Below are 24237 nucleotides of genomic sequence, written 5' to 3'. Positions count from 1 at the left end.
CCCTTTCTTTGCATGAGAGAGTACATAGCATCTCTCAAATCCAGAGATGCTTTTATAAATCATCAAAGCCTACTTCTTTTGGATATTTGAGTGAAAATGGCCTACAAAATACCCAGGTCAACAAATGAGAATAAAAAATAAAAACATCACTCAGGTGGGCAGCAATATACTTGATTTCTGTAGAAAACATACATTTCACACTTCCAAAAAGATTCCTGCACATTTGAAAGGACATACAAACACAACATGGGGGAATTTTGTCAGATATAAATATAATCTTTCTTCCTTGAGGCCCCCAGATAGTATTGCATAAAGAAAAACAGTAAACAAATTACACCCCAAGCTATAAACAGATAAACATCAGATAAGATTGTCTGCGCAGTACGTGGGAGTGTTGGAGTGTATGTCTGTGTGTGTGGTGTCTTTGTGAAAGAGTTATGTTAGTATAAACTGGAGTGACTTGAAATAAGACGTTGATTGAACATTGACCTGAAATGACAAAAAAGTCCATGGCTTACTATGGACTCATTCATGTAGAGAGGAGCAGAGACTAAATATGAATTACACTAGAACAGAGCTAGATTTGCCGTCATCTCCAGAACCTGCACTCTGAAATAACCATTTGAGCTGTGTACACACAGAGCCCATAAAGAGTGAACACACAACGTGTTCATTTGAGACATATCCAACAGTCTTGAGATCACCATGTCAGTCAGAACACCACTAGTACTGTCCAAACTGAAAGCCCCAAAACATCCTGGGCTCAGAGGGGAACCGAGTGGGGGTAAGGAGCGAATAAAGGAGGGAGGGAGGAAGAGGAGGAGGAGGGATGCCCATGGCCCCCTTTTCATAGACTGAAGTGTTTGCAGAAGTGTTCTCAGGTCCCGGGGTTCAAGAGGAACAGTGGGAAAGAGGAGGAGGGATGTGGAAGGAAAGCCTTCACCCTTCATCATGCAGTCTCATTCAGGCCACAGGGTCGTCTGAACTCCTGCCCTCGTTCATGGATCCATTTGTTTGATACTGAGGGTGACAAGGAGGATAGAGAAAGATGTTAGCTGCCATAGCCTGGTCTGGTAAAACCTCTACAGTACTTAGAGATTCATTTAGGTGGTTTCAATACACAAACTCACCCCACTTGTTGCCCACCAGTACTGGGCAGGCTGCGTGTCTAGTACTGTAATCTCCCTCTCCACTGAGAAACAGGTTGTACCAGAACACTGCAGTCCCCTGTAATACATCAGACACAGAAGAGAGGTTACAGGGAATGATGTAACTACGCTCATACACATTGGCCGCAAATACACACACTCGTAAGCATTTAGTCACCTTTTTCGGCCATACTACAGCACCCACATCTGGGAAAACTGTAGCACCTCCTGCTGCCACATCACTCATCTAGAATCGAGAAAACAAGAACTAGTCATCCACTATTATCTTATTGGAATCTTCCCTAATGTATTTATTTTAGGGGGGTGGGGGTAAAGAAGGAAGCAGTCCCATGCATATAGAGATACTCACATAGAAGAGCCAGGTTGCTATGCGGTTTCCAGTTCCCAGCTCTTTAAAGGCATCAGGCTCATCTTTCTGTAGAGAGAGAGAGAGACTAAGTTATCATGACATGATCAATATGAGCAAAAATGGCACGTACTATGTGTAATCCAAAAACATCTTACAACAATAATGTGTCCAGTTATAAATCAGGGCTGCAGGGCAATACTAACCCGTCCAAAGTCAAAGTGTGGCTCATACTGCCCTCCCACACCGTAGTTTGCAACCTGAAAAGCAACAAAAATTTGAATAGTAAGATCATTAATATTGGAAATGTAACCATCAACAATCTCAAACAATGACACAAACAAACACACATTACCTGCAACTCTTCTGCAGTGTCCATCTCCAGTCCTGTGAGGTCCTCAATCCGCTGGTTGACCTGGTCAATCAATGGGTGTTCATACGCTGTCAGCCATGCACTGGGACAGGGGAAGGACACAGGGGTTAATGGAGAACAGGTCAAATACAGGGTATATAAATTGTCACAGGGGGGCAGTAGAGTCACTATAGGACAGTAGTTATTACTGATGAACAGTATAGAAGAGAGAGAAACTAGACAAACCATGCTGCAAGCTCCTGCTGAAGATGAAATACACTGCTCAAAAAAATAAAGGGAACACTTAAACAACACAATGTAACTCCAAGTCAATCACACTTCTGTGAAATCAAACTGTCCACTTAGGAAGCAACACTGATTGACAATAGATTTCACATGCTGTTGTGCAAATGGAATAGACAAAAGGTGGAAATTATAGGCAATTAGCAAGACACCCCCCAAAACAGGAGTGATTCTGCAGGTGGTGACCACAGACCACTTCTCAGTTCCTATGCTTCCTGGCTGATGTTTTGGTCACTTTTGAATGCTGGCGGTGCTCTCACTCTAGTGGTAGCATGAGACGGAGTCTACAACCCACACAAGTGGCTCAGGTAGTGCAGTTCATCCAGGATGGCACATCAATGCGAACTGTGTCAAACAGGTTTGCTGTGTCTGTCAGCGTAGTGTCCAGAGCATGCAGGCGCTACCAGGAGACAGGCCAGTACATCAGGAGACGTGGAGGGGGCCGTAGGAAGGCAACAACCCAGCAGCAGGACCGGTTCCTCCGCCTTTGTGCAAGGAGGTGCACTGCCAGCGTCCTGCAAAATGACCTCCAGCAGGCCACAAATGTGCATGTGTCTGCTCAAACGGTCAGAAACAGACTCCATGAGGGTGGTATGAGGGCCCGACGTCCACAGGTGGGGGTTGTGCTTACAGCCCAACACCGTGCAGGACGTTTGGTATTTGCCAGAGAACACCAAGATTGGCAAATTCGTCACTGGCGCCCTGTGCTCTTCACAGATGAAAGCAGGTTCACACTGAGCACATGAGCACATGTGACAGACGTGACAGAGTCTGGAGACGCCGTGGAGAACGTTCTGCTGCCTGCAACATCCTCCAGCATGACCGGTTTGGCGATGGGTCAGTCATGGTGTGGGGTGGCATTTCTTTGTGGGGCCGCACAGCCCTCCATGTGCTCGCCAGAGGTAGCCTGACTGCCATTAGGTACCGAGATGAGATCCTCAGACCCCTTGTGAGACCATATGCTGACACATGCACATTTGTGGCCTGCTGGAGGTCATTTTGCAGGGCTCTGGCAGTGAGAACAGCAGAACGTTCTCCACGGCGTCTCCAGACTCTGTCACGTCTGTCACATGTGCTCATGTGCTCAGTGTGAACCTGCTTTCATCTGTGAAGAGCACAGGGCGCCAGTGACGAATTTGCCAATCTTGGTGTTCTCTGGCAAATACCAAACGTCCTGCACGGTGTTGGGCTGTAAGCACAACCCCCACCTGTGGACGTCGGGCCCTCATACCACCCTCATGGAGTCTGTTTCTGACCGTTTGAGCAGACACATGCACATTTGTGGCCTGCTGGAGGTCATTTTGCAGGACGCTGGCAGTGCACCTCCTTGCACAAAGGCGGAGGAACCGGTCCTGCTGCTGGGTTGTTGCCTTCCTACGGCCCCCTCCACGTCTCCTGATGTACTGGCCTGTCTCCTGGTAGCGCCTGCATGCTCTGGACACTACGCTGACAGACACAGCAAACCTGTTTGACACAGTTCGCATTGATGTGCCATCCTGGATGAACTGCACTACCTGAGCCACTTGTGTGGGTTGTAGACTCCGTCTCATGCTACCACTAGAGTGAGAGCACCGCCAGCATTCAAAAGTGACCAAAACATCAGCCAGGAAGCATAGGAACTGAGAAGTGGTCTGTGGTCACCACCTGCAGAATCACTCCTGTTTTGGGGGGTGTCTTGCTAATTGCCTATAATTTCCACCTTTTGTCTATTCCATTTGCACAACAGCATGTGAAATCTATTGTCAATCAGTGTTGCTTCCTAAGTGGACAGTTTGATTTCAGAGAAGTGTGATTGACTTGGAGTTACATTGTGTTGTTTAAGTGTTCCCTTTATTTTTTTGAGCAGTGTATATAAACTACAGTAGGTTAATGCGTTACTTGCATTCGATAGATGAGCGGTGGGAGGGGCGTTGAGAGAGGACGAGGAAGGACTTGAGAAAGTGGCCCGACAGTCTCCAATCAGCTCAGCATACAGTGGTGGGAGTGTCTGAAGTTTAGGAGTAACTAAATAAAGTCATGTGTTTCTTTATCTACTTTTCAAGAACGTATGCCTTCTATAGGTCAAAGCTTTCAGTCATAATATGGGCCGCCCTTTCATTGAAAGACTCAATCATGGACACTCTTACTGACAGTTGTGGCTGCTTCGTGTAATGTATTGTTGTCTCTACCTTCTTGCCCTTTGTGCTGCTGTCTGTACCCTATAATGTGTGTACCATGTTTTGTGCTGCTACCATGTTGTGCTGCTGCCATGTTGTGTAGCTACCATGTTGTTGTCATGTTGTGTTGCTACCATGATGTCATGTGTTGCTGCCTTGCTATGTTGTTGTCTTAGATCTCTCTTTATGTAGTGTTGTGTTGTCTCTCTTGTCGTGATGTGTGTTTTGTCCTATATTTTTATAGTATTTTTTATTTTGAATCCTAGCCCCCGTCCCCACATCAGGTCTTTTGCCTTTTGGTAGGCCGTCATTGTAAATATGAATTTGTTCTTAACTGACTTGCCTAGTTAAATAAAGGTTAAAGAAAAAAGGGAAAAAAAATTAATGTGGCTTGGGAGAATTCTGGAGGTCACATAGGCTTGGTTGACCACACACACTAGCAAACACACACACAAATAAGCACTCATTTGCAGTAATAGGCAGGGACAGAAAAAAGAAAGTGATGTGTGGTGGTGGAATGGTTGGTTCTATTATTAAAAAGAGGAACATTTTTTTAAGTAACTTTGACTTAAGACTGGTGTAACAGTATAGCTTCCGTCCCTCTCCTCGCCAAAACCTGGGCTCGAACCAGGGACCCTCTGCACACATCAACCACAGTCACTCACGAAGCATCGTTACCCATCGCGCCACAAAAGCCTCTGCAGAGCAAGGGGAACAACTACTTTTAGGTCTCAGAGCAAGTGACGTCACCGATTGAAACACTATTAGCGCGCACCACCGCTAACTAGCTAGCCATTTCACATCGGCATGTTCACGTACAATCAGTAGTCTGACCATAGATTTGGGTTGTGTGGGTGTATTAGATCTCCACAAGGGGGCACTCACTGTTCGAGAGAGAGAGAGAGAGAGAGAGAGAGAGAGAGAGAGAGAGAGAGAGAGAGAGAGAGAGAGAGAGAGAGAGAGAGAGAGAGAGAGAGAGAGAGGAGAGAGAGAGAGAGAGAGAGAGAGAGAGAGAGAGAGAGAGAGAGAGAGAGAGAGAGAGAGAGAGAGAGAGAGAGAGAGAGAGAGAGAGAGAGAGAGAGAGAGAGAGAGAGAGAGAGAGAGAGAGAGAGAGAGAGAGAGAGAGAGAGAGAGAGAGAGAGAGAGAGAGATATATATATATATATATATATGATATGGAACTTGAGGTGTTATTGGCCCTGTCTGCACAGAAACACTGTGGCCTCAGATGGAGAAGAGAAAAGATGCCAGAATGAGCTAATTCACCTGATTGTAAGAGAGCAGCGCACTGTAGATTCACTGCAGAAAAAGGTTGGTGAGGTGGCCCTATTGACTCAAAGACCTGCCAAAACATGGATAGGACATCCTGGGGATGCAGGGCAGGTCAGGGTGGTATGAGATGGATAGAGAATAGAGGGGATGGGGGGTCTCTGGAGCCCCTAATGTATTATGCCCTTTGACCGCTTACCTCTTGGAGACTCTGTACAGGGCCGTGGTGAGTTTCCCAGTTAGAGGGTCATGTACTGTGGCGCGCCTTAGCTAGTTCCCCGGGCACAAGAAAAAACAAGGAAGGAAACAATAGACAGAGCGAGAGAGAGGTGTAACATACACAACACAACAATATAGGAAGTAGAGGGAAACAGGAAGTGAAAGAAACAGAAAGAGGAGAAAGATAAGCAGATCTGGTAAATGTTATTCCGACATTATGCCAGGGGTTGTTTCAGGGCCAGTCCTTTCACCCAAGGTTAATATCACTTAATGGTTTATGCTGTAGATTAGGAGAATTGTCACGCCCTGGCCTTAGTATTCTTTGTTTTCTTTTATTATTTTAGTTAGGTCAGGGTGTGACATGGGGAATGTTTATGTTTTGTTGGTTTTGGGTGTTTCTATGGTAAAGGGGTTATGGGGTGTAGTATATGGGTTTGTGTTGAGTTCAGATGTCTAGCGTTGTCTATGTATGTTTAGTTATCTAGGAGAGTCTATGGTTACCTGAATGAGTTCCCAATTAGAGACAGCTGATTTCGGTTGTCTCTGATTGGGAGCCTTATTTAGGGTAGCCATAGGCTCTCATTGGTTGTGGGTAATTGTCTATGTAGAACGTTTGTAGCCTGTGTGTGTATGTGCACAACGTTTATTAGCTTCACGGTCGTTTGTTGTTTTGTATAGTTTGTATTAAGTGTTTCGTGTTTATTTTTTCGTCATCTTTTAAAATAAAAGAAGATGGCTTATTTTCCAAAAGCTGCGTTTTGGTCCATCAATCCGCCACACGATCGTGACAGAATTACTCACCATTATAGGACCAAGCGGCATGGAAAGCGGCAACAGGACCTACCTACACAGGATTCATGGACATGGGAGGAGATACTGGATGGTAAGGGGCCGTGGGCTCAACCGGGAGAATATCGCCTTCCTCGTGAAGAGCTGGAGGCAGCTAAAGCCGAGAGGAGGCGATATGAGGAGGCAGCACGGAGACAAGGCTGGAAACCCGTGAGTACAACCCAAAAATTTCTTGGGGGGGGCCTTAAAGGGAGTGTGGCGAAGTCAGGTAGGAAACCTGCGCCTACTCCCTGTACTTACCGTGGAGAGCGAGAGTAAGGGCAGACACCGTGTTACGCAGTAGAGCGCACGGTGTCTCCTGTACGCGTGCATAGCCCGGTTCGGTACATTTCAGCTCCACGTATCGGCCGGGCTAGACTGAGCGTTGAGCCGTATGTCATGAAGCCGGCCCAACGCATCTGGTCACCAGTGCGTCTCCTCGGGCCGGCGTACATGGCACCAGCCTTACGCATGGTGTCCCCGGTTCGCCTACATAGGCCGGTGCGGGTTATTCCACCTCCCCGCACTGGTCAGGCGACGGGGAGCATACAACCAGGTAAGGTTGGGCAGGCTCGGCGTTCAAGGGAGCCAGTACGCCTGCACGGTCCGGTATTTCCGGCGCCACCTCCCCGCCCCAACCCAGTACCACCAGTGCCTCCTCCACGCACTAGCTATATGGTGCGTGTCTCCAGCCCTTTACCACCAGTGTCTAAACCACGCACCAAGCCTCCTGTGTGTCCCCAGAGTCCTGTGCGTCCTGTTGCTGCTCCCCGCACTAGCCCTGAGATGCGTGTCCCCAGCCCGGTGCCACCAGTCCCGGCACCACGCACCAGGCCTACAGTGCGCCTCAGCCGGCAGGAGTCTGCCGTCTGCACAGTGATGACTGAACTGCCCGTCTCCCCAGCGCCATCTGAGCCATCCGTCTCCCCAGCGCCATCTGAGCCATCCGTCTCCCCAGCGCCATCTGAGCCATCCGTCTGCCATGAGCCTGCAAAGCCGCCCGTCTGCCATGAGCCTGCAAAGCCGCCCGTCTGCCATGAGCCCACTGAGCCGTCCGCCAGACAGGAGCCGCTAGAGCCGCCAGCCAGACAGGAGCCGCTAGAGCCGTCCGTCAGACAGGAGCCGCTAGAGCCGTCAACCAGACAGGATCTGCCAGAGCCGCCAACCAGACAGGATCTGCCAGAGCCGCCAACCAGACAGGATCTGCCAGAGCCGCCAACCAGACAGGATCTGCCAGAGCCGCCAACCAGACAGGATCTGCCAGAGCCGCCAACCAGACAGGAGCAGCCAGATCAGTCAGCCAGCCATGAGCAGCCAGATCCGTCAGCCAGCCATGAGCAGCCAGATCCGTCAGCCAGCCATGAGCAGCCAGATCCGTCAGCCAGCCATGAGCAGCCAGATCCGTCAGCCAGCCATGAGCAGCCAGATCCGTCAGCTAGCCATGAGCAGCCAGATCCGTCAGCTAGCCATGAGCAGCCAGATCCGTCAGCTAGCCATGAGCAGCCAGATCCGTCAGCTAGCCATGAGCAGCCAGATCCGTCAGCTAGCCATGAGCAGCCAGATCCGTCAGCTAGCCATGAGCAGCCAGATCCGTCAGCTAGCCATGAGCAGCCAGATCCGTCAGCTAGCCATGAGCAGCCAGATCCGTCAGCTAGCCATGAGCAGCCAGATCCGTCAGCTAGCCATGAGCAGCCAGATCCGTCAGCCAGCCATGAGCAGCCAGATCAGTCAGCCAGCCATGAGCAGCCAGATCCGTTAGCCAGCCATGAGCAGCCAGATCCGTCAGCCAGCCATGGGCCGTCCCTCAGTCCGGAGCTGCAGTCCCTCAGTCCGGAGCTGCCATTCCTCAGTCCGGAGCTGCCCCTTACCCTGGTGCTGCCCCTTACCCTGGTGCTGCCCCTTACCCTGGTGCTGCCCCTTACCCTGGTACTGCCCCTGACCCTGGTACTGCCCCTTACCCTGGTACTGGCCCTTAGTCCGGAGCTGCCATTCCTCAGTCCGGAGCTGCCCCTTAATGCAATGGGGTTAATGTGGAGGGGGGTCATTTGGAGGAAGCCTAGGAGGTGGTTAGGGACTGTGGTGACGTGGGGACCACAACCTGAGCCGGAGCCGCCACCGTGGATGGAAGCCCACCCAGACCCTCCCCTAGACTGTGTAATGGTGCGCCCGGAGTTCGCACCTTAAGGGGGGGGTTATGTCACGCCCTGGCCTTAGTATTCTTTGTTTTCTTTTATTATTTTAGTTAGGTCAGGGTGTGACATGGGGAATGTTTATGTTTTGTTGGTTTTGGGTGTTTCTATGGTAAAGGGGTTATGGGGTGTAGTATATGGGTTTGTGTTGAGTTCAGATGTCTAGCGTTGTCTATGTATGTTTAGTTATCTAGGAGAGTCTATGGTTACCTGAATGAGTTCCCAATTAGAGACAGCTGATTTCGGTTGTCTCTGATTGGGAGCCTTATTTAGGGTAGCCATAGGCTCTCATTGGTTGTGGGTAATTGTCTATGTAGAACGTTTGTAGCCTGTGTGTGTATGTGCACAACGTTATTTAGCTTCACGGTCGTTTGTTGTTTTGTATAGTTTGTATTAAGTGTTTCGTGTTTATTTTTTCGTCATCTTTTAAAATAAAAGAAGATGGCTTATTTTCCAAAAGCTGCGTTTTGGTCCATCAATCCGCCACACGATCGTGACAAGAATACTAAACTAGTGATTACATTAGTGATAAATGGAACAGGTGATTTGTGAAAGGACTGCTCCTGACACACCCTTAGTTGGCCAAAAGCAACTATGTTAATATAAACAACTACATCGTTACACCCATACGTTTTATCCTCCCCCCTCCACTGGGTTAAAATCCTAGAGCAGCTGTAACTCCTGAGCAGAAGCACATTTTCACCACTTTCAGGCCCTACACTCTTCTCTCCTTTTTCATTAGTTTATACTCTGAACCTATAGAACGCCCTTGGAATCTTCTAGAATCTGACTTACGGTTAGACTAACAAATTTGTCAGAGAGAGAGAGAGTGGTGGAGGGTCTAATCCAGGGGTGTCAAACTCATTTCGCATCGTGGGCCACATACGGCCTAGGGAGATGTCAAGTGGGCCGGACCACTCCTCGAATAAATATGGCCAGTTGGGCCACGTCTGTGATGTCAGTGCTCTCGTCAATTGCCACGGAAAATGCAATAAATGACTTGACTCTCTGTTTCAATTGACTGTCTAAATCTGCCGATAGTTCCGAAATCCTCTCTGCTATAGTATTCCTCGTCAGGCTAATATTGGCAAAAGCTTGTCGCTTCTCGGGACATACAAGTTCAGCCGCCTTCATCATGCATCGTTTAACAAAGTCACCGTCGGAATACGGCTTCGATGCTAATGCTATTTCGCTAGCAATTAGGTAGCTGGCTTTTACCGCTGCTTCACTGACTTCTCGGCTCTGGATGAAAGTTGACTGCTGTTTCCTCAGACCCGCCAGCAATTCGTTAATCTTATCTCTTCTCAGTTGTCCTTGCAAGCCGTCATATTTTTCGCTGTGATGAGTCTCGTAGTGGCGTCGAATATTATATTCCTTCAATACCGAAACTTGTTGCAAACACACCAAGCACGAAGGTTTTCCGTGCATCTCTGTAAATAAATAGGACGTGGTCCATTTTTCTTTGAAAATTCTACACTCCTTATCTACTTTTCTCCGTTTGGATAACAACATTTTGGCTAATGAGGGTGTAGCGGAGAGGTAGAGACCAAGGTATTAACAACGTCGTAACAAGCAGCAGATGGCGCATTGATACCGTCTGCTGTTTTCAGTCTGTCTCAGTGATGCGGCTTGTCTTCTACTCTGATGGAAAGAGTGCGCCCCTTAGCGGATAATCCATGAATTGCAGCGAATTAAAAATATTAATTCCATGTCTTTTATGCATTTTTTCCACTTTCAAATTATCCTGCGGGCCTGATCGAACCTCCTTGGGGGACGGTTCCGGCCCGCGGGCCGTATGTTTGACACCCCTGGTCTAATCAAAGTAAGATTCTGTGCTTCTGCAGAGGAGTCTTCAAGCCTAGGACGGAGGGAGGAATGCGGACAGGACTCAGAGGCATAGGCCAGTGGCAGGCATAAGAGGAGGGGATTGAGGTGGGGTGAGAATGGGGAGAGGGGTTATGTGTGCCCCCCTCCTGCTCCACCCCTCCCCTCGACCCCATCCTCTCCTGCTGCCTGCACCTGGCTGTGCTTTACCTCTTGCTGATCCTGTAGGGGGCAGTCTCGAGCACACCAGTGATGGGGTTGGAGATGGTGGCCCGGCGGAGCTGTAAGCCAGGGAGAGGGGGTTTACAGGATATCCTGACACCACCTTCATCGCCCAACTCCACGCCCCAGCCTCTGCTCTGGGTGGGCTTAAAGGGCTCAACCTACCTACACTTTCATGGCTCTTTGATATAAGTCAAATCTCATTGACTCGATCAATGCATACTGTGTCAAGAGTGTTTAGGTTTAGCATTAACATTGCCCATTCGCTCTGCCAACCAATGGCCTCGAAGCTGCAGATACACAGCTGCAGCTGGTCAGACAGTTACTAGTATGAGTATCTTGATTACCCCAGAGCAAAGACACAGAAATTACACTTCTGTAGGACCATGAACCCCTTCCATCACACACTTCTGTGTGGCCATGACACCCTTCTGAACCGTTATTAACTCAATGTAACACACACACACATACCCGACAGAGAGTGGAACTTACCCTGGGCTTGGCCAGCTCTTTGACCTTCTCGATCTCGCTGTGAGAGATGATGTCATGGTAACGGACGATGTAGGGCCGGTCCCACTCGTCCTCCTGCTTCACCGGGCTCAACAGGTACCTGGGGTGACTGTGGTTGTCATAGTAACGGCAGAAAAGCCGGCTCTGTCTGCGGGGGGTCTACAAGGCAGGGATGGGGGAGGGTGGAGGTAAGAAGACAGATAGATTGACACATAGAGATAAAGACACAAGAAGAGACGGAGCTAGAAACTGGACGTTACTCTTTGATGACTACAACTTGTGTTCAACTAACATACATATGCACAACCACATTAACACACACTCTAAACCCATTTATATGAGCTCAACCTTTCACTGTGTATGTGAGTAACTCCTCCTCACCAGCTTGATGCCCTCCCCTCGACACAGCATCTCATACATCTTCCTCTCTGGGACAGGCTCCCTGAAGCGCATCTTCTTCTTGGAGGCATCACTCGTCTGTCTCTTCGTTCGCCCCTTGCCCTTATTCTGGGTCTTCTGGGCCTCCTCGGCCTGGGCCTTCCTCTGCTTTATCAGTTGAAACTCAAAGTACTTCAGGTTGCCGTTGGCACGCTGGTGTTCCGGGTCTGGAGTGAGGAGAGAGAGAGAGGGGACAGTGAGATGAAATACTGATGCTCATACAGTAACAAGACAAGGAAAACTTATCTCATTACTCAGCGCTACTGACTATCTGGATGACTAACTTCAGATCCTACTGCCACCTGGGACATTTTATGAGTAATCCTCTATCCCAGTTTATGCTGGGCATACAGGACAGTATCTGTTGTTCAATGATTCACCTGGAGGGCATCATATTCCCTCAGCACTTGTTAACAGTTCAGGTCCTTCAGTGTGCTCTCATTTTCACTCCTTTAACTTTCTTTGTGTGTCCTAAGTTTGACGCCACCCTCAGTGTGCCTAGTTTAACTCCTTTAATTCTGAGCCATGTTAGGGTAACTCACCCAGTATGAGCAGCCTCTTGGTGAGCTCCAGGGCCCTGCCTAGCTCCCCTTGCTGGTAGATGGCATAGCTGAGGTAGTCCAGCACGGTAACCTTGTCCACGGTGGACTCCTCTCCTTCGTCCAGTTGCTTCAGGGCCTGCTCCATCCACAGCTCAGTGTGGTAGTAGTCCACCTCGGTGTAGGCAATCTTCCCCAGCTCAAAGCAGTCCTCCACCGTCATAGGGCTCTTGTGCGTCACTCCTGTGGATGAGTTAGTGGTTACAAACTTAAATTATAAAAGAGCTCAAGTTCTCTCTCTAGCACTCCCTAACCCCTTACCTGGCAGGTCTCCTGTAGAGATGATGTTGGTATCCAGCCTGTAAGTGTCCTGCAGTCTGAGAAGGGCCTTGGCTGCGCCTGTCTGGTCCTCGTCTGTAGGGAAGTGTTTCCTCTGGAGGGTCAGGTTAGAGATGAAGCCTGATAGAAAGATAGAGATCCTCATTGATGAGGATGCTCACTGTGAGTATACAAAAAGACAAACAAACATTCCAGCAAATCTCTAAGATTAACACTTATCTGTCGTTGCTGCTTTGTGACTACTTACACCATCCTTTTCATCCCTTCTAATGTGACCCTCATTGTGTAATAATGTCTAACCGTCTGTGGTGTCCTTTAGCACCAGGCTCTCCAGGTCTCCCCATTCTGTGTTCAGCCTCTTCATCAGTTTGAAGGCGTTGACCGGGTGTCCCAGGAAGCCCTCGGGATCCTGCACGGCTGTGGCTGACAACACATCCAGCTTCTCTGCCCACCTAGGAGAGAGTTGGGAGAAGAGATGCAATTCAGCAACTCTGTGTGTGTGTGTGTGTGTGTGTGTGTGTGTGTGTGTGTGTGTGTGTGTGTGTGTGTGTGTGTGTGTGTGTGTGTGTGTGTGTGTGTGTGTGTGTGTGTGTGTGTGTGTGTGTGTGTGTGTGTGTGTGCGTGCGAGCGTGCATGTGTTTCTGGACACTCACAGTTTGACCTGCTTCAGCTTGTTCTCCTCTGCCGTGATATAATCCTTCAGTGAAGTGACCAAGTCTTTCTCTGTGTACAACAGATCTGTCATGTGACCTAAGGGAGGAAATACACAGACACATTATCAAACTTTGTTTTAAGTTTATCTAAACAAATAATACACATAGAGATAAGGGATACATTGTGTACTATATAATTCAACTTCCGGGTAGATAACAATCACAGTATGTGCTTGACATTTCAGACAGCCAGAGAATTTATTTCATTGGGGCAGTGAGGACAGACCAAACCGGTTTCTATTTCATAGGAGAGGGAGGAGCCTCACCGATGGATGTGTAAAAGTCACTGTGGGCTGAGAAAATCTGGAGCAGGCAGCTCAATACCGGTAAACACCACCAACACCGTCGCTCCATCCTGGACATACTGGGAGAGAGAGAGACAGCGACAGAGAGAGGTGAAGGAGAGAGAAAGAGAGATAGAGAGGGGAGGGGAGGGGAGGCAGAGAAAAGAAGAAAGAGGAGGTGAAAATGAGGGTTAGTGAAAGAAGGACAGTATGCTGTTTTTGAACTCGAATAATCTATCAGCTAATGTACTAGAAAAAGTCATGATTTACAGGGTAGTTCCCTTATGACAGAATGCACTAAGCACGGACCAATGTCGACGTCTTTTGGAAGTCTTTTTTCAAGCTCTTTTTTTTGTGCGGTCCGCACAGGCCTTGATTTCAACGTCCACAGACGTCCAGTCTGGACCAGCCTATATTTGGCCCAAACATAGATGTCTATAATTGGTTCAGATTAGGTCTGGTGTGGGCTGGCCTTGATTAGTCACAAACATAGACGTCTAAGTTCGGACAGCACAGTACAGTAGAGCACAGTAGAGTAGAGAACAGCACAGAAAGTAAAGTATAGTACAGTATGATACAGTAGAGCACAATAGAATAGAGTAAAGTATAGTTCAGTAGAGCAGAGGAGAGTATAGAACAGAATAATGAACTGTATTGTACCCTACTCTAATGTACTCTGCTCTACTGAATTAAACTACTGTACTGTACTGTACCGTATTGTACTGTACTCTACTAAATAAAACTCTACTGTCCTGTACCGTACCATACTGTACTCAACTGTACTCTACTGTGCTCTACTGTACTAAACTGTGCGGTACTGTACTGTGCTGTTCAAACTTGTGAAACACAGCCTAGAAGTCTACATTAGTCTAGATTTGGTCTCGTCCGGACCGAACACATTTGTGACTCGTTTCAGGACACTAGGCATATTTCGCGCGTCACTACTTCACAGGAGAGGCATTTGAACGTAAATATATATATTTTTTTAATCGAAATGCGTTTTTGGCAGAAATGCTTTCTGGAACATGTGAACTTTCAAGTGCCTTAATAACAAATGTGTATGCCATCTGTAAATACGAATAGAATTGTTAAATTATGAGCCTAGTTGGTTTAGCCACAGAAAAAGGCAGGAACCTTCCAGCTAGTCATGATTGGCTGAGATAATGGATGGGTTGGAATGGAAGCAGAGTATGATAGCTAAGGAGGTGGAAAAAATCCAGGCGTTTGATTGCAAATATGTGGAGAAAGTAGAAAAGAGGACACACAGAAGGCTGTTGTATATAACACCTGTCTCCGGATTACATCTTCAAATTAAGGGCAACCATGGCATCCGTGACAGAGGGAGAAGCGTTCATCAATGTATACGGGTAAGAGAGTCTAGGTAGCTACATTTTCAGATATTATACGTTTCTATTTAGTCAGAAAGTCATTTTCATTGCAAGTAAAAGCGTACCTTTAACAAGCTAAGGTTTAAAAAATTAAAAGGAGAGGTGCACATTCTAGGAGCTCAGAGGCAATAATTGAATAACCTAATAACCAACGTTTCGACAGACAAGCTGTCTTCATCAGGGTATAATGACAAACACTGCGGGGTGACGAGTTTACAGTATATAGTGTCAAAGAATACACACAGGTGTCTGTAATCATGGCTGGGTGTGGCCTGATATCATTGGTACATTCTCAAATATAAAAATAACATACTAAAAACATGAATGGATAGCATACGATCATAGATACAATTTGGCTACATAGGCCTACAGACATTTACAACAGCAAAATCACAATAATCACAAGAATGGCTTCAGATCAAAGTCTACGTTGAGACCGAAGGGAGCAAGAGTTTTTAAATTAAAGATCCAGGCAGCCTCTCGTTTTATCAATAAATTATCAATATAATGTAGGGACGAAATCGAGTGGTTTGCTTCCAAAAAGTGGGCAGCAACTGGGTAAGTCAAGTTTTTGTAAGTAAGTCAATTTAAGTAAGTCAATGTATTTCCTTTATCCAATGTAAAAAATATATATATAATAATTTTGCTACATAAGACCGAATCGAACAGGTCGGTCACATTTGTCCTTGTTTGGGGTGGAGGTCATTAAATAATACCCAGCATGCTTTGCAAGTGTTTGTTTTTACTTTACATTTTGGTCATTCAGCAGACACTCATCTAGAGCAATTTACAGTCAGTGCATTCAACTAAGGTAGATAAACAATCACATATCACAGTCAAAGCAAGAAGAAAAAAATTATGTAACTATTACTGATAATGTTATTGTAGTTCAAGTGGTTTGTTGGTTTACATCTGAAACCTATAGCATAATGAGTCCACTCATCTTTTTTCCCCAGAGTTTAGACTATCCTGACAGAGGTCAGAAAATACACACAATTAGCTATAGCTGTGCTTCCACTGGTAGAAATAATTATAATAAAAGTGGGAATGGACATTCCTTGAGGACAAGACTACCCATAACCCTGACGCTGGCCTCTCCCCTGTCTTGGAATGGGCTCATTCATCCAGGCTTGCCTGCCACCCTAGCTCTTGTTGGACCCTGGCCTTTGTGCGACAACGCCTTTGGTGGCCCACCATCGTTCCAGACATTGACAGATTTGTCGCCGCCTGCACCATCTGTGCTCAGAACAAGACTCCACGGCAAGCTCCGGCTGGCCTCCTTCAACCTCTTTCTGTCCCTCACCGTCCCTGGTCACATATATCCCTGGACTTCGTCAATGGTCTCCCTCCGTCTTATGGCAACACCACAATCCTCACAGTGGTGGACAGGTTTTCCAAAGCCGCCCATTTTATTCCCCTCCCCAAGCTACCTTCTGCCAAGGAGACGGCCCAGCTCATGGAGCAGCACGTCTTCCAGATCCATGGACATCCGGTGGACATGGTTTCTGACCGTTGTCCTCATTTCTCGTCCCGGTTCTGGAAGGCGTTCTGCACACTCATTGGGTTGTTGGCCAGCCTCCGGGTTTCATCCCCAATCCAACGGCCAGTCGGAGCGTGCCATTTAGGACCTGGTGACAACTCTTCTGTGCCTCGTCTCGGCCAACCCCACCACCTGGAGCCAGCAACTCGTGTGGGTGGAGTACGCCCGAAACACCCATCCCTGCTCGGCCGCTGGGCTCTTGCCCTTCGAGTGCTCCGTGGGTTATCAGCTCCCGCTCTTCCCGGAGCAAGAGGAAGAGGTCAACATACCATCTGCCCAGATGTCTGTCCCCTGCTGTCAGCGTACCTGGAAGAGTGCTCTGTCTGCTCTTCTCAAGACCACCTCCAGGTATCGTCGACAGGCGGACCACCACCGGACCCCAGCTCCCCGCTAGCGTCTTGGGCAGAAGGTATGGCTGTTCACTCGGGATCTGCCCCTCCAGGTAAAGTCTTGCAAACGTTCCCCTCATTTTATTGGCCCTTCCCCATCTCCAAGATTATTACCCCCTCTGCTGTTCGCCTTCTGTTGCCCCATACCCAACGTATGCATCCCACTTTACATGTGACTAAGATTAAACCTATGTATCACAGACCTATGTCTCCTGTTTCTTGTCCTGAGGTGGAATGTCACGATAACAGCTAAAAACTCCCTTGAGAGTTTGAAAGGTCGGCATTTGACCATCAGGTATTCCAACATGGGTGAACATTTTCATTATCCAACTACAGTCTAATTTTGATATCCTCTTTCTTAAAATGTTTGAGATTGATGACCAATGAGTTAACTTCTCTGTGCTACGGATCCCTTTAGCGGGATCATTTTCCTAAACAACTGCTGAATTGAAGTTGTTTACTAAAAATATTACTAAAAATATTTATAATCATGCAATCACAAGTGAAATATACCAAAACACAGCTTAGCTCGTTGTTAATCCACCTATCGTGTCTGTTTTTGAAAATATGCTTTGCAGCGAAAGCAATCCAAGCTTTTGTGAGTGTATCAATCAATGCTAGAACAGCTAGCCCCAAATTAGCATTGTCACGAAAGTCAGAAAAGCAATAAAATTAATCGCTTACCTTTGATAATCTTCGGATGTTTGCATTCACGAGACTCCCAGTTACACAACAAATGTTATTTTTGTTCGATAGATATTACTTTTATAACAAAAAAACGCAATTTGGGTTGCGCGTTATGTTCAGAAAACCAAAGCCTCGTTCCATTCGACGAAAATTCCAAAAAGTATCCGTAATGTTCGTAGAAACATGTCAAATGTTTTTTTATAATCAATCCTCAGGTTGTTTTTAACAAACATAATCGATAATATTTCAACCGGACCGTAACCTATTCAATAAAGGTGCAGGGGATCAGAGGACACCTGACTATTTTTGAAAAATCTCACTAATCTTTCAAAATAAAAGCCTGAAACTATGTCTAAAGCCTGGTCACAGCCTGAGGAAGCCATTGCAAAAGGAATCTGGTTGATACCCCTTTAAATGGAAGAAAGACGGGCCAGGAAACACAGATTAAAAAATTAAAAAATCACCTCCGGGTTAGATTTTCTCAGGTTTTCGCCTGCAGAATCAGTTTTGCTATACTCACAGACAATATTTTGACAGTTTTGGAAACTTTGGAGTGTTATCTATCCTATTTGTAAATTATATGCATATTCTACGATCTGGACCTGAGAAATAGTCCGTTTACCTTGGGAACGTAATTATTATTTTTTTAATCTGACCCCTAGTGTCAAGAGGTCCCACTTCAATATAAAGGGACAGGGGAAAACTTGCCTTTGCTACCACTCGTCTGTGCTCCATTGCAGTTGGTAAATAAATGTGAGCAGTTGAGACATTTGACATAGACAATGAGACATTTTTTGTAGATTCTGACTGTCAAAGATTTTTTACTGTGCGTTACTGTTCTGTCGTGGCCTTCACACCCACATTATGCCAATTGTTATGCTTACAGTAAGTGTCATATGTTGCGGTCCCTCAGGAAAGTCCTAAAATATCCCTGACCGCAGTGGTAGAGGAGGATGCAAAGTATGTATATGAGCAATTTGCTCTTTTTTTAAAGATCTATAAGCTATAACTGCACAAACTTCTTCAACTAGTACCATGTGTCACGCCTGCTCCCGCTCCCCCTCCCTGGCGCTCGAAGGCGCCAGGCTCCCCGGCATTACGCACTCCTGCCGGCATCATTACGCTCATCTGCCTTCCCCCGTCACGCGCGTCAGCAATTATTGGACTCACCTGGACTCAATCACCTGTGTCATTACATCTCCTATTTCTGTCTGTTCCCAAGCTCTGTTCCCTGCTTCAGGATTTATGTTCGTATGTCGTTCTGTTACCCGTGTGCTGACGCTGTTCCTGTCTTGTTCCATGTCTGTTCCTCATTAAATGTTCAACTCCCCGTACCTGCTTCTCTACTCCAGCATCGGTCCTTACACCATGGAAATACTTTTAGCCAGCTCATTCCACAAAGTTTCTTCAGGAATGTCCTTTTCTAGTTTTCTTTTAAAATCTCAAAATGATCAAGTTGTAATGTGCTGATTCTTCTCAATACAGATTTGACCCATCACACCACTCTTGAGGGCCACTACGCTCCAGATTGCCTTCTCTGCTCAGAGGTCCTTGATGAGGATTTTACCCCATCACACCACTCTTATTAATCAGTCATTAAAACATTATGAATTATAAAACAGTTACTGTATGCAGATGTGCAAAAGAAATGTGATGTAGATTTATTTTTGCCATTGCTTGATCTATTTTAAATATAACAATAGGTTGCAGATTGAAACTTAAATTGGTACCTATGGAAACCAAAAGAAATGTAATTAACAATATTTTCAATATATAACTTTATTCTCTGCAACACTTGATACAGTAGGTAATAAGCTGTAGTCATGTGGTCATTAACAGGTTATGATGAGGTCTTAACTATGACCAATAAATAATATACCACATAATAGTGGTCAGAATTATGAACAGCTGGTCAGATAGAGGTCACAATTATGACCAGTTGGTTGTACGGTGGTCAGAAAACCAGTGCGACTAGAATAAGACTTCTGAAAAAGTCATACTGACGTCTTTTCAACCAGATTTTGCTCACTGGGAACAGGGTTGCCATGTCTGCAGTTTTCTACCCAAATGTAGATACTTTGAAAATTATGTTGCGGGTGAAAATATATTGGTACAGGTTGCAGGTTTTTGGGCTACTTCTAAGTTACACCGCGGCCGCCATGGAATTTCTCTTAAAAAACAACATCTATTTCACTGTGACCTGCTGCTGCAGGCTGTTGGTGAGCGAGTGGTGTGGAGGCCTTAAGGAGTGTGTGACTAGCATGTGAACTTGGCTGAGTCACGTGAGTGAGGAGACATAGCAGTTATGTTATGGGGAAAAGTCCTGCATGGAACTGACATTAAATATGGAAAATAATACATCTGTTGGCAATAAAGTAGCCTATTAATTTATATGATATTGTAGGCTACTGTAGGCTAACATTTTACATAATAAATATGTAGAAATGACAATATCACTGGAGTCATTGCAAATCAATGTGTGCCACTTGCGTAGCCTACCTGGAGCTATTTAACAGATTTAATAAATAGCCTATAACTTCAGTTTATTGTTGTTGTAGCCTTGTGTTACTATGCAATTATTAATGGCCATGTTTCGTTAATTCAATTGGAAGTTGAGAAAGCTCTATCGCAACTGCTTATCAATTGTTAGAATGCATAAGATTGAGGTTTAACAGTCAGTCAGATTAGGCTACAGGTAAAAAAACACTTGCTGTTGTCGACAAGCATATTCAGTTCATATACATATTATTAATATTTAATTCAGAAAATTGAAATTACGACCCCATCCTCAGTAGCCTATTCCAGCAGGCTACTGGGAAACAAGCACTTCTTACCTTGAAATCGCCTCACTATTCATGTTGAATAAATTAGTCAGTTATTTTGAACTAAGCAAGCTGCTAAATCGTTCAGTTTACATCTAACCTACACCTTGCCTTGGCTACTGAAATGAAATGTAGGTGTATCCGGGGCTATAGGCTACCTGCATTTACCTAAGCAAACCATGACAATGTTTAATTATGAAATGAAAAGTAAATCTTGCAAATGGCCATTTATAACTGTTTGTAGTCTTTAAAATCTGGCACATAATGAAGGCAAAATTGCCAGAAAATAGCCAAGCATTTGTTTTTTTAAAGTTTGTCCAAGAGTTTCTTCTTCAAAGATTTTTAGATCCTCTGTCCAACTTTCATCACTCAAACTCTCCTGTCAGATGTATCTATAGTTATGCACATGGGCAAAAGGGATGTCGTGACTGATGGGGTTATCTAGTTTATAGATTTCTAGGTTGGTGGTATCTGTGGTTCCCAATTAGTGGCAGCTGGCATCTAGGCACTCCTCTTTGCATCATGCTAAAGAACAGCCCTTAGGCTTGGTATATTGGCAAAATACCATACCCCCCCGTGCCATATTGCTTAATCATAGGAGTCAAACAAGTTAAATCAACATCCATTGATGGAAAATGATCTGGCAAGTTTAATAAGGGTGAATTATCTTTTATCTTGAGACATATTCAAATTCCTTTATTATGTCATGTCATAGCTAGCAAGACCTGCAATTTGCTTCTAATGTCTTTACAAGTTACATTGATATTCCTTCTTAATTGGCTTGATAGCGTTATGGAAAAGGGGTTTATTGTATCAATGTGGCAACTCTTCTCTTGCTGCAGGAAAAAAACTATTTTTCTAGTTTTCAGGCCTTTTGTGCGAGTTTTGTGTTGTAATTCGCTTATACATTTTGAAAGACCTGGCAACCCTGACTGGGAAAGGGCACACAAACTGACACCCAAAACAAACTTGAAATGTGACATCAAGTCTACCCTTACAAAGAATAGCCGTTTTGAAACTGCAGAAAGCGCGGTAACTGCAGTCGACTGTGGTAGTATGGACACAGTAATTGCAGAATAACTGCAGTGCGAAATTACTGTGGTAGAAAAAAGTGTAATTTTGGCTGAAGTTTTTGCAGAATACTGCAGTTAGACTGCACTTTAACTGCAATGTTTTTTCGTAAGGGTATATCACTATCGTCCATATATTTGGAGGGCTGCTGAATCCAAATACATGCATAAACGTAAAGAACATAATTCCCAAAACTGTGCTACAGTCATTTTTTGGGGAGACTAAAGACATAAGTATGAGTGAAAGTTCCAGAATCAGAGGATGTGGAGAGCACTGCCACGTCTTCGCCACTCCCCCGCATGGAAGTTTCTCGTGATGGGAGTAGCCTATGTGAATGCTGTGATTGCTATACTTGCAACCAGCAAGAAACGAATGAAAAATACTGAGAGCTGAAATACTTACCTGGAGATTCTGACAGTTTGTTAATTCAGTAAATCAGCCCTGACAGACAATAAACATCAGTGGCCTACACAGGTATACTATAAATAAATGACCTGCTAATATGTAACAAACAATGGTAACAATCACTATAACAGCCAGGATATGTTTATTAATTTTAGCAACATAAGTATTGTAGCTAACTTTTCCTTTTGATAGACTACTAAAGCCATGGCATATTCATATCCGATTTCAAATATAGCCTTCTACAATATAGCAATATATGGAATAAAACAAACATAAATTCCTTTTAGAGGCTGAGATAACGCAGACACAGTCGTGTGTGTATAAAGTCATACCCACGTTGCATCGGAATTTAACGCAGTGGGTTTGGAATAGATGCCTAGATGTATAGGTTTTGTGCGTCAAGTAGGCTACAAATAAATAAATGACAAGACCAGTTTGAATGATAAAATAGAGACAATAGACTTTAAGCAACTGACTATCACAAATTGAACATGCAACGCGTTTGTAGAGAAAGTTATTGGTCTATTGATAATGCAGATGCATGCAGATGAAGCTCCCATCCAATTTGGTGATCATACTAAACACTAGGCTATGTTTAGACAAACAGATAATTGTTAACATGCAAACAAACATGAATCATTACCGAAATGATGAGACCACTTGTCTTGGAACCGTGGCACAAAAGCAGTCCTGTGTATCCCCAACTCCCGCTCGTAAACTCTCCAAAGGTGTCTCCCTGCTCGGTGCGTTGGTACTGTTTAGGACAGCCCCAATCTCCAGTCGCTCTTATCCTCGGTGTGTGATCGGTCCTCGGCTCACCATCTAGCGGCTGGTTCTATCCTCGGAAAATGCTACGTGCAAAGGCTCACACAAACTCCACCTTAGTTTGGTACGAGGAATTTCAATGCAGTTGAGAACTGCGGTCAAATTATCCTGCAAAATAAAATCTTTAGTTAACGCATCTGCACTGTAGAATTTCCCGAATGGTCTATTAGGTTAGACTTTATATAGTAAACGTAAATTCTGGATAATCAAATTAGTATATGCTATGTTTGGTATGGTTACATACTTAAGCCAAAAAAAGGGAGGGTGGTTGGTGGGGGTAGATGGTCAAATCTCATCACGGGAACATTAGCATTTTAGTTCATTAGCAACCTTGCAACTACACTGAACAAAAATATAAACGCAACATGTAAAGTGTTGGTGCCATGTTTCATGAGCTGAAATAAAAGATCCCAAAATAGATGTCTTAAGTTTTGATGGAGCATGCAATTGGCATGCAGACCGCAGGAATTTCCACCAGAGTAGTTGCCCGATAATTTAATGTTAATTTCTCCACCATAAGCCATCTCTAATGTCTTTTTCGAGAATTTGGCAGAATGTCCAACCAGCCTCACAACCACATGTAACCACGCCAGCCCAGGACCTCCACATCCGGCTTCTTTACCTGCAGGATCGTCTGAGACCAGCCAGCATGGCATTGTGTGGGCGAGCGGTTTGCTGATGTCAATGTTGTGACCAGAGTGCCCCATGGTGGCGGTGGGATTATGGTATGGGCAAGCAGGCATAAGCTACGACCAACAAACACAATTTAATTTTATCGATTGCAATTCGAATGTACAGCGATACGGTGACGAGATCCTGAAGCCCATTGTCTTGCCATTGATCCGCCACCATCACCTCATGTTTCAGCATGATAATGCACAACACCAAGTCGCCATGATCTGTACACAATTCCTGGAAGCTGAAAATGTCCTGTATACAATGGCCTGTATACTCACCAGACATGTCACCCATTGAGCATGTTTGGGATGCTCTGGATCGACGTGTAAGACAACGTGTTCCAGTTGCCGTCAATTCCAGCAACTTCACACAGCCATTGAAGAAGAGTGGGACAACATTTCACAGGCCACAATCTATAGCCTGATCAACTCTATGCGAAGGAGTTGTGTTGCGCTGCATGATGAAAATGATGGTCAAACCAGAGACTGACTTGTTTTGTGATCCATGCCCCTTCCGTGACAAGTACCTGAGGCTCATTATGAGGCCAACAGATGCATATCTGTATTCCCAGATGTGAAATCCATAGATTAAGGCCTAATTAATTTATTTCAATTGACTGATTTCCATATATGCTGTGTTTATACTTTTGTTCAGTGTACTTAACTACCACATTTTACCTACTTTGCAACTACTTAGCATGTTAGCTAACCCTAACCTTAACCCCTAACTCCT

At 45.5% G+C, this 24237-nt stretch overlaps 1 protein-coding gene across 2 annotated transcripts; it reads right to left on the bottom strand.

Annotated features, from left to right (window-relative positions):
• Positions 1–150: 150 nt before the first annotated feature.
• LOC129857927 (prolyl 4-hydroxylase subunit alpha-1-like) lies at positions 151–23040 on the bottom strand. Of its 2 annotated transcripts, none has more exons than XM_055926632.1 (15): positions 22646–23040; positions 13683–13780; positions 13357–13453; positions 13004–13155; positions 12686–12823; positions 12368–12607; positions 11769–11992; positions 11370–11546; positions 10866–10936; positions 1871–1970; positions 1722–1775; positions 1519–1584; positions 1327–1395; positions 1131–1227; positions 151–1020 (listed from the first exon to the last, which is right to left on the bottom strand). In XM_055926632.1, exons 2-15 carry the CDS (start codon positions 13777–13779, stop codon positions 950–952), a joined length of 1653 nt encoding a protein of 550 aa, XP_055782607.1. In that variant the 5' UTR covers position 13780; positions 22646–23040; the 3' UTR covers positions 151–949. The 2 variants fall into 2 exon arrangements, with proteins under 2 accessions (XP_055782607.1, XP_055782616.1); XM_055926641.1 differs by lacking the exon at positions 10866–10936 and adding an exon at positions 5795–5865.
• Between the last annotated feature and the right edge of the window lie 1197 nt (positions 23041–24237).

This window comes from Salvelinus fontinalis, chromosome 1 (genome assembly GCF_029448725.1).
Source record: "Salvelinus fontinalis isolate EN_2023a chromosome 1, ASM2944872v1, whole genome shotgun sequence".
In the NCBI taxonomy this organism is placed as follows: Eukaryota; Metazoa; Chordata; class Actinopteri; order Salmoniformes; family Salmonidae; genus Salvelinus; species Salvelinus fontinalis.
Note: the sequence above shows the minus strand (reverse complement) of the source record. Positions and strands in the feature narration are given on the sequence as shown.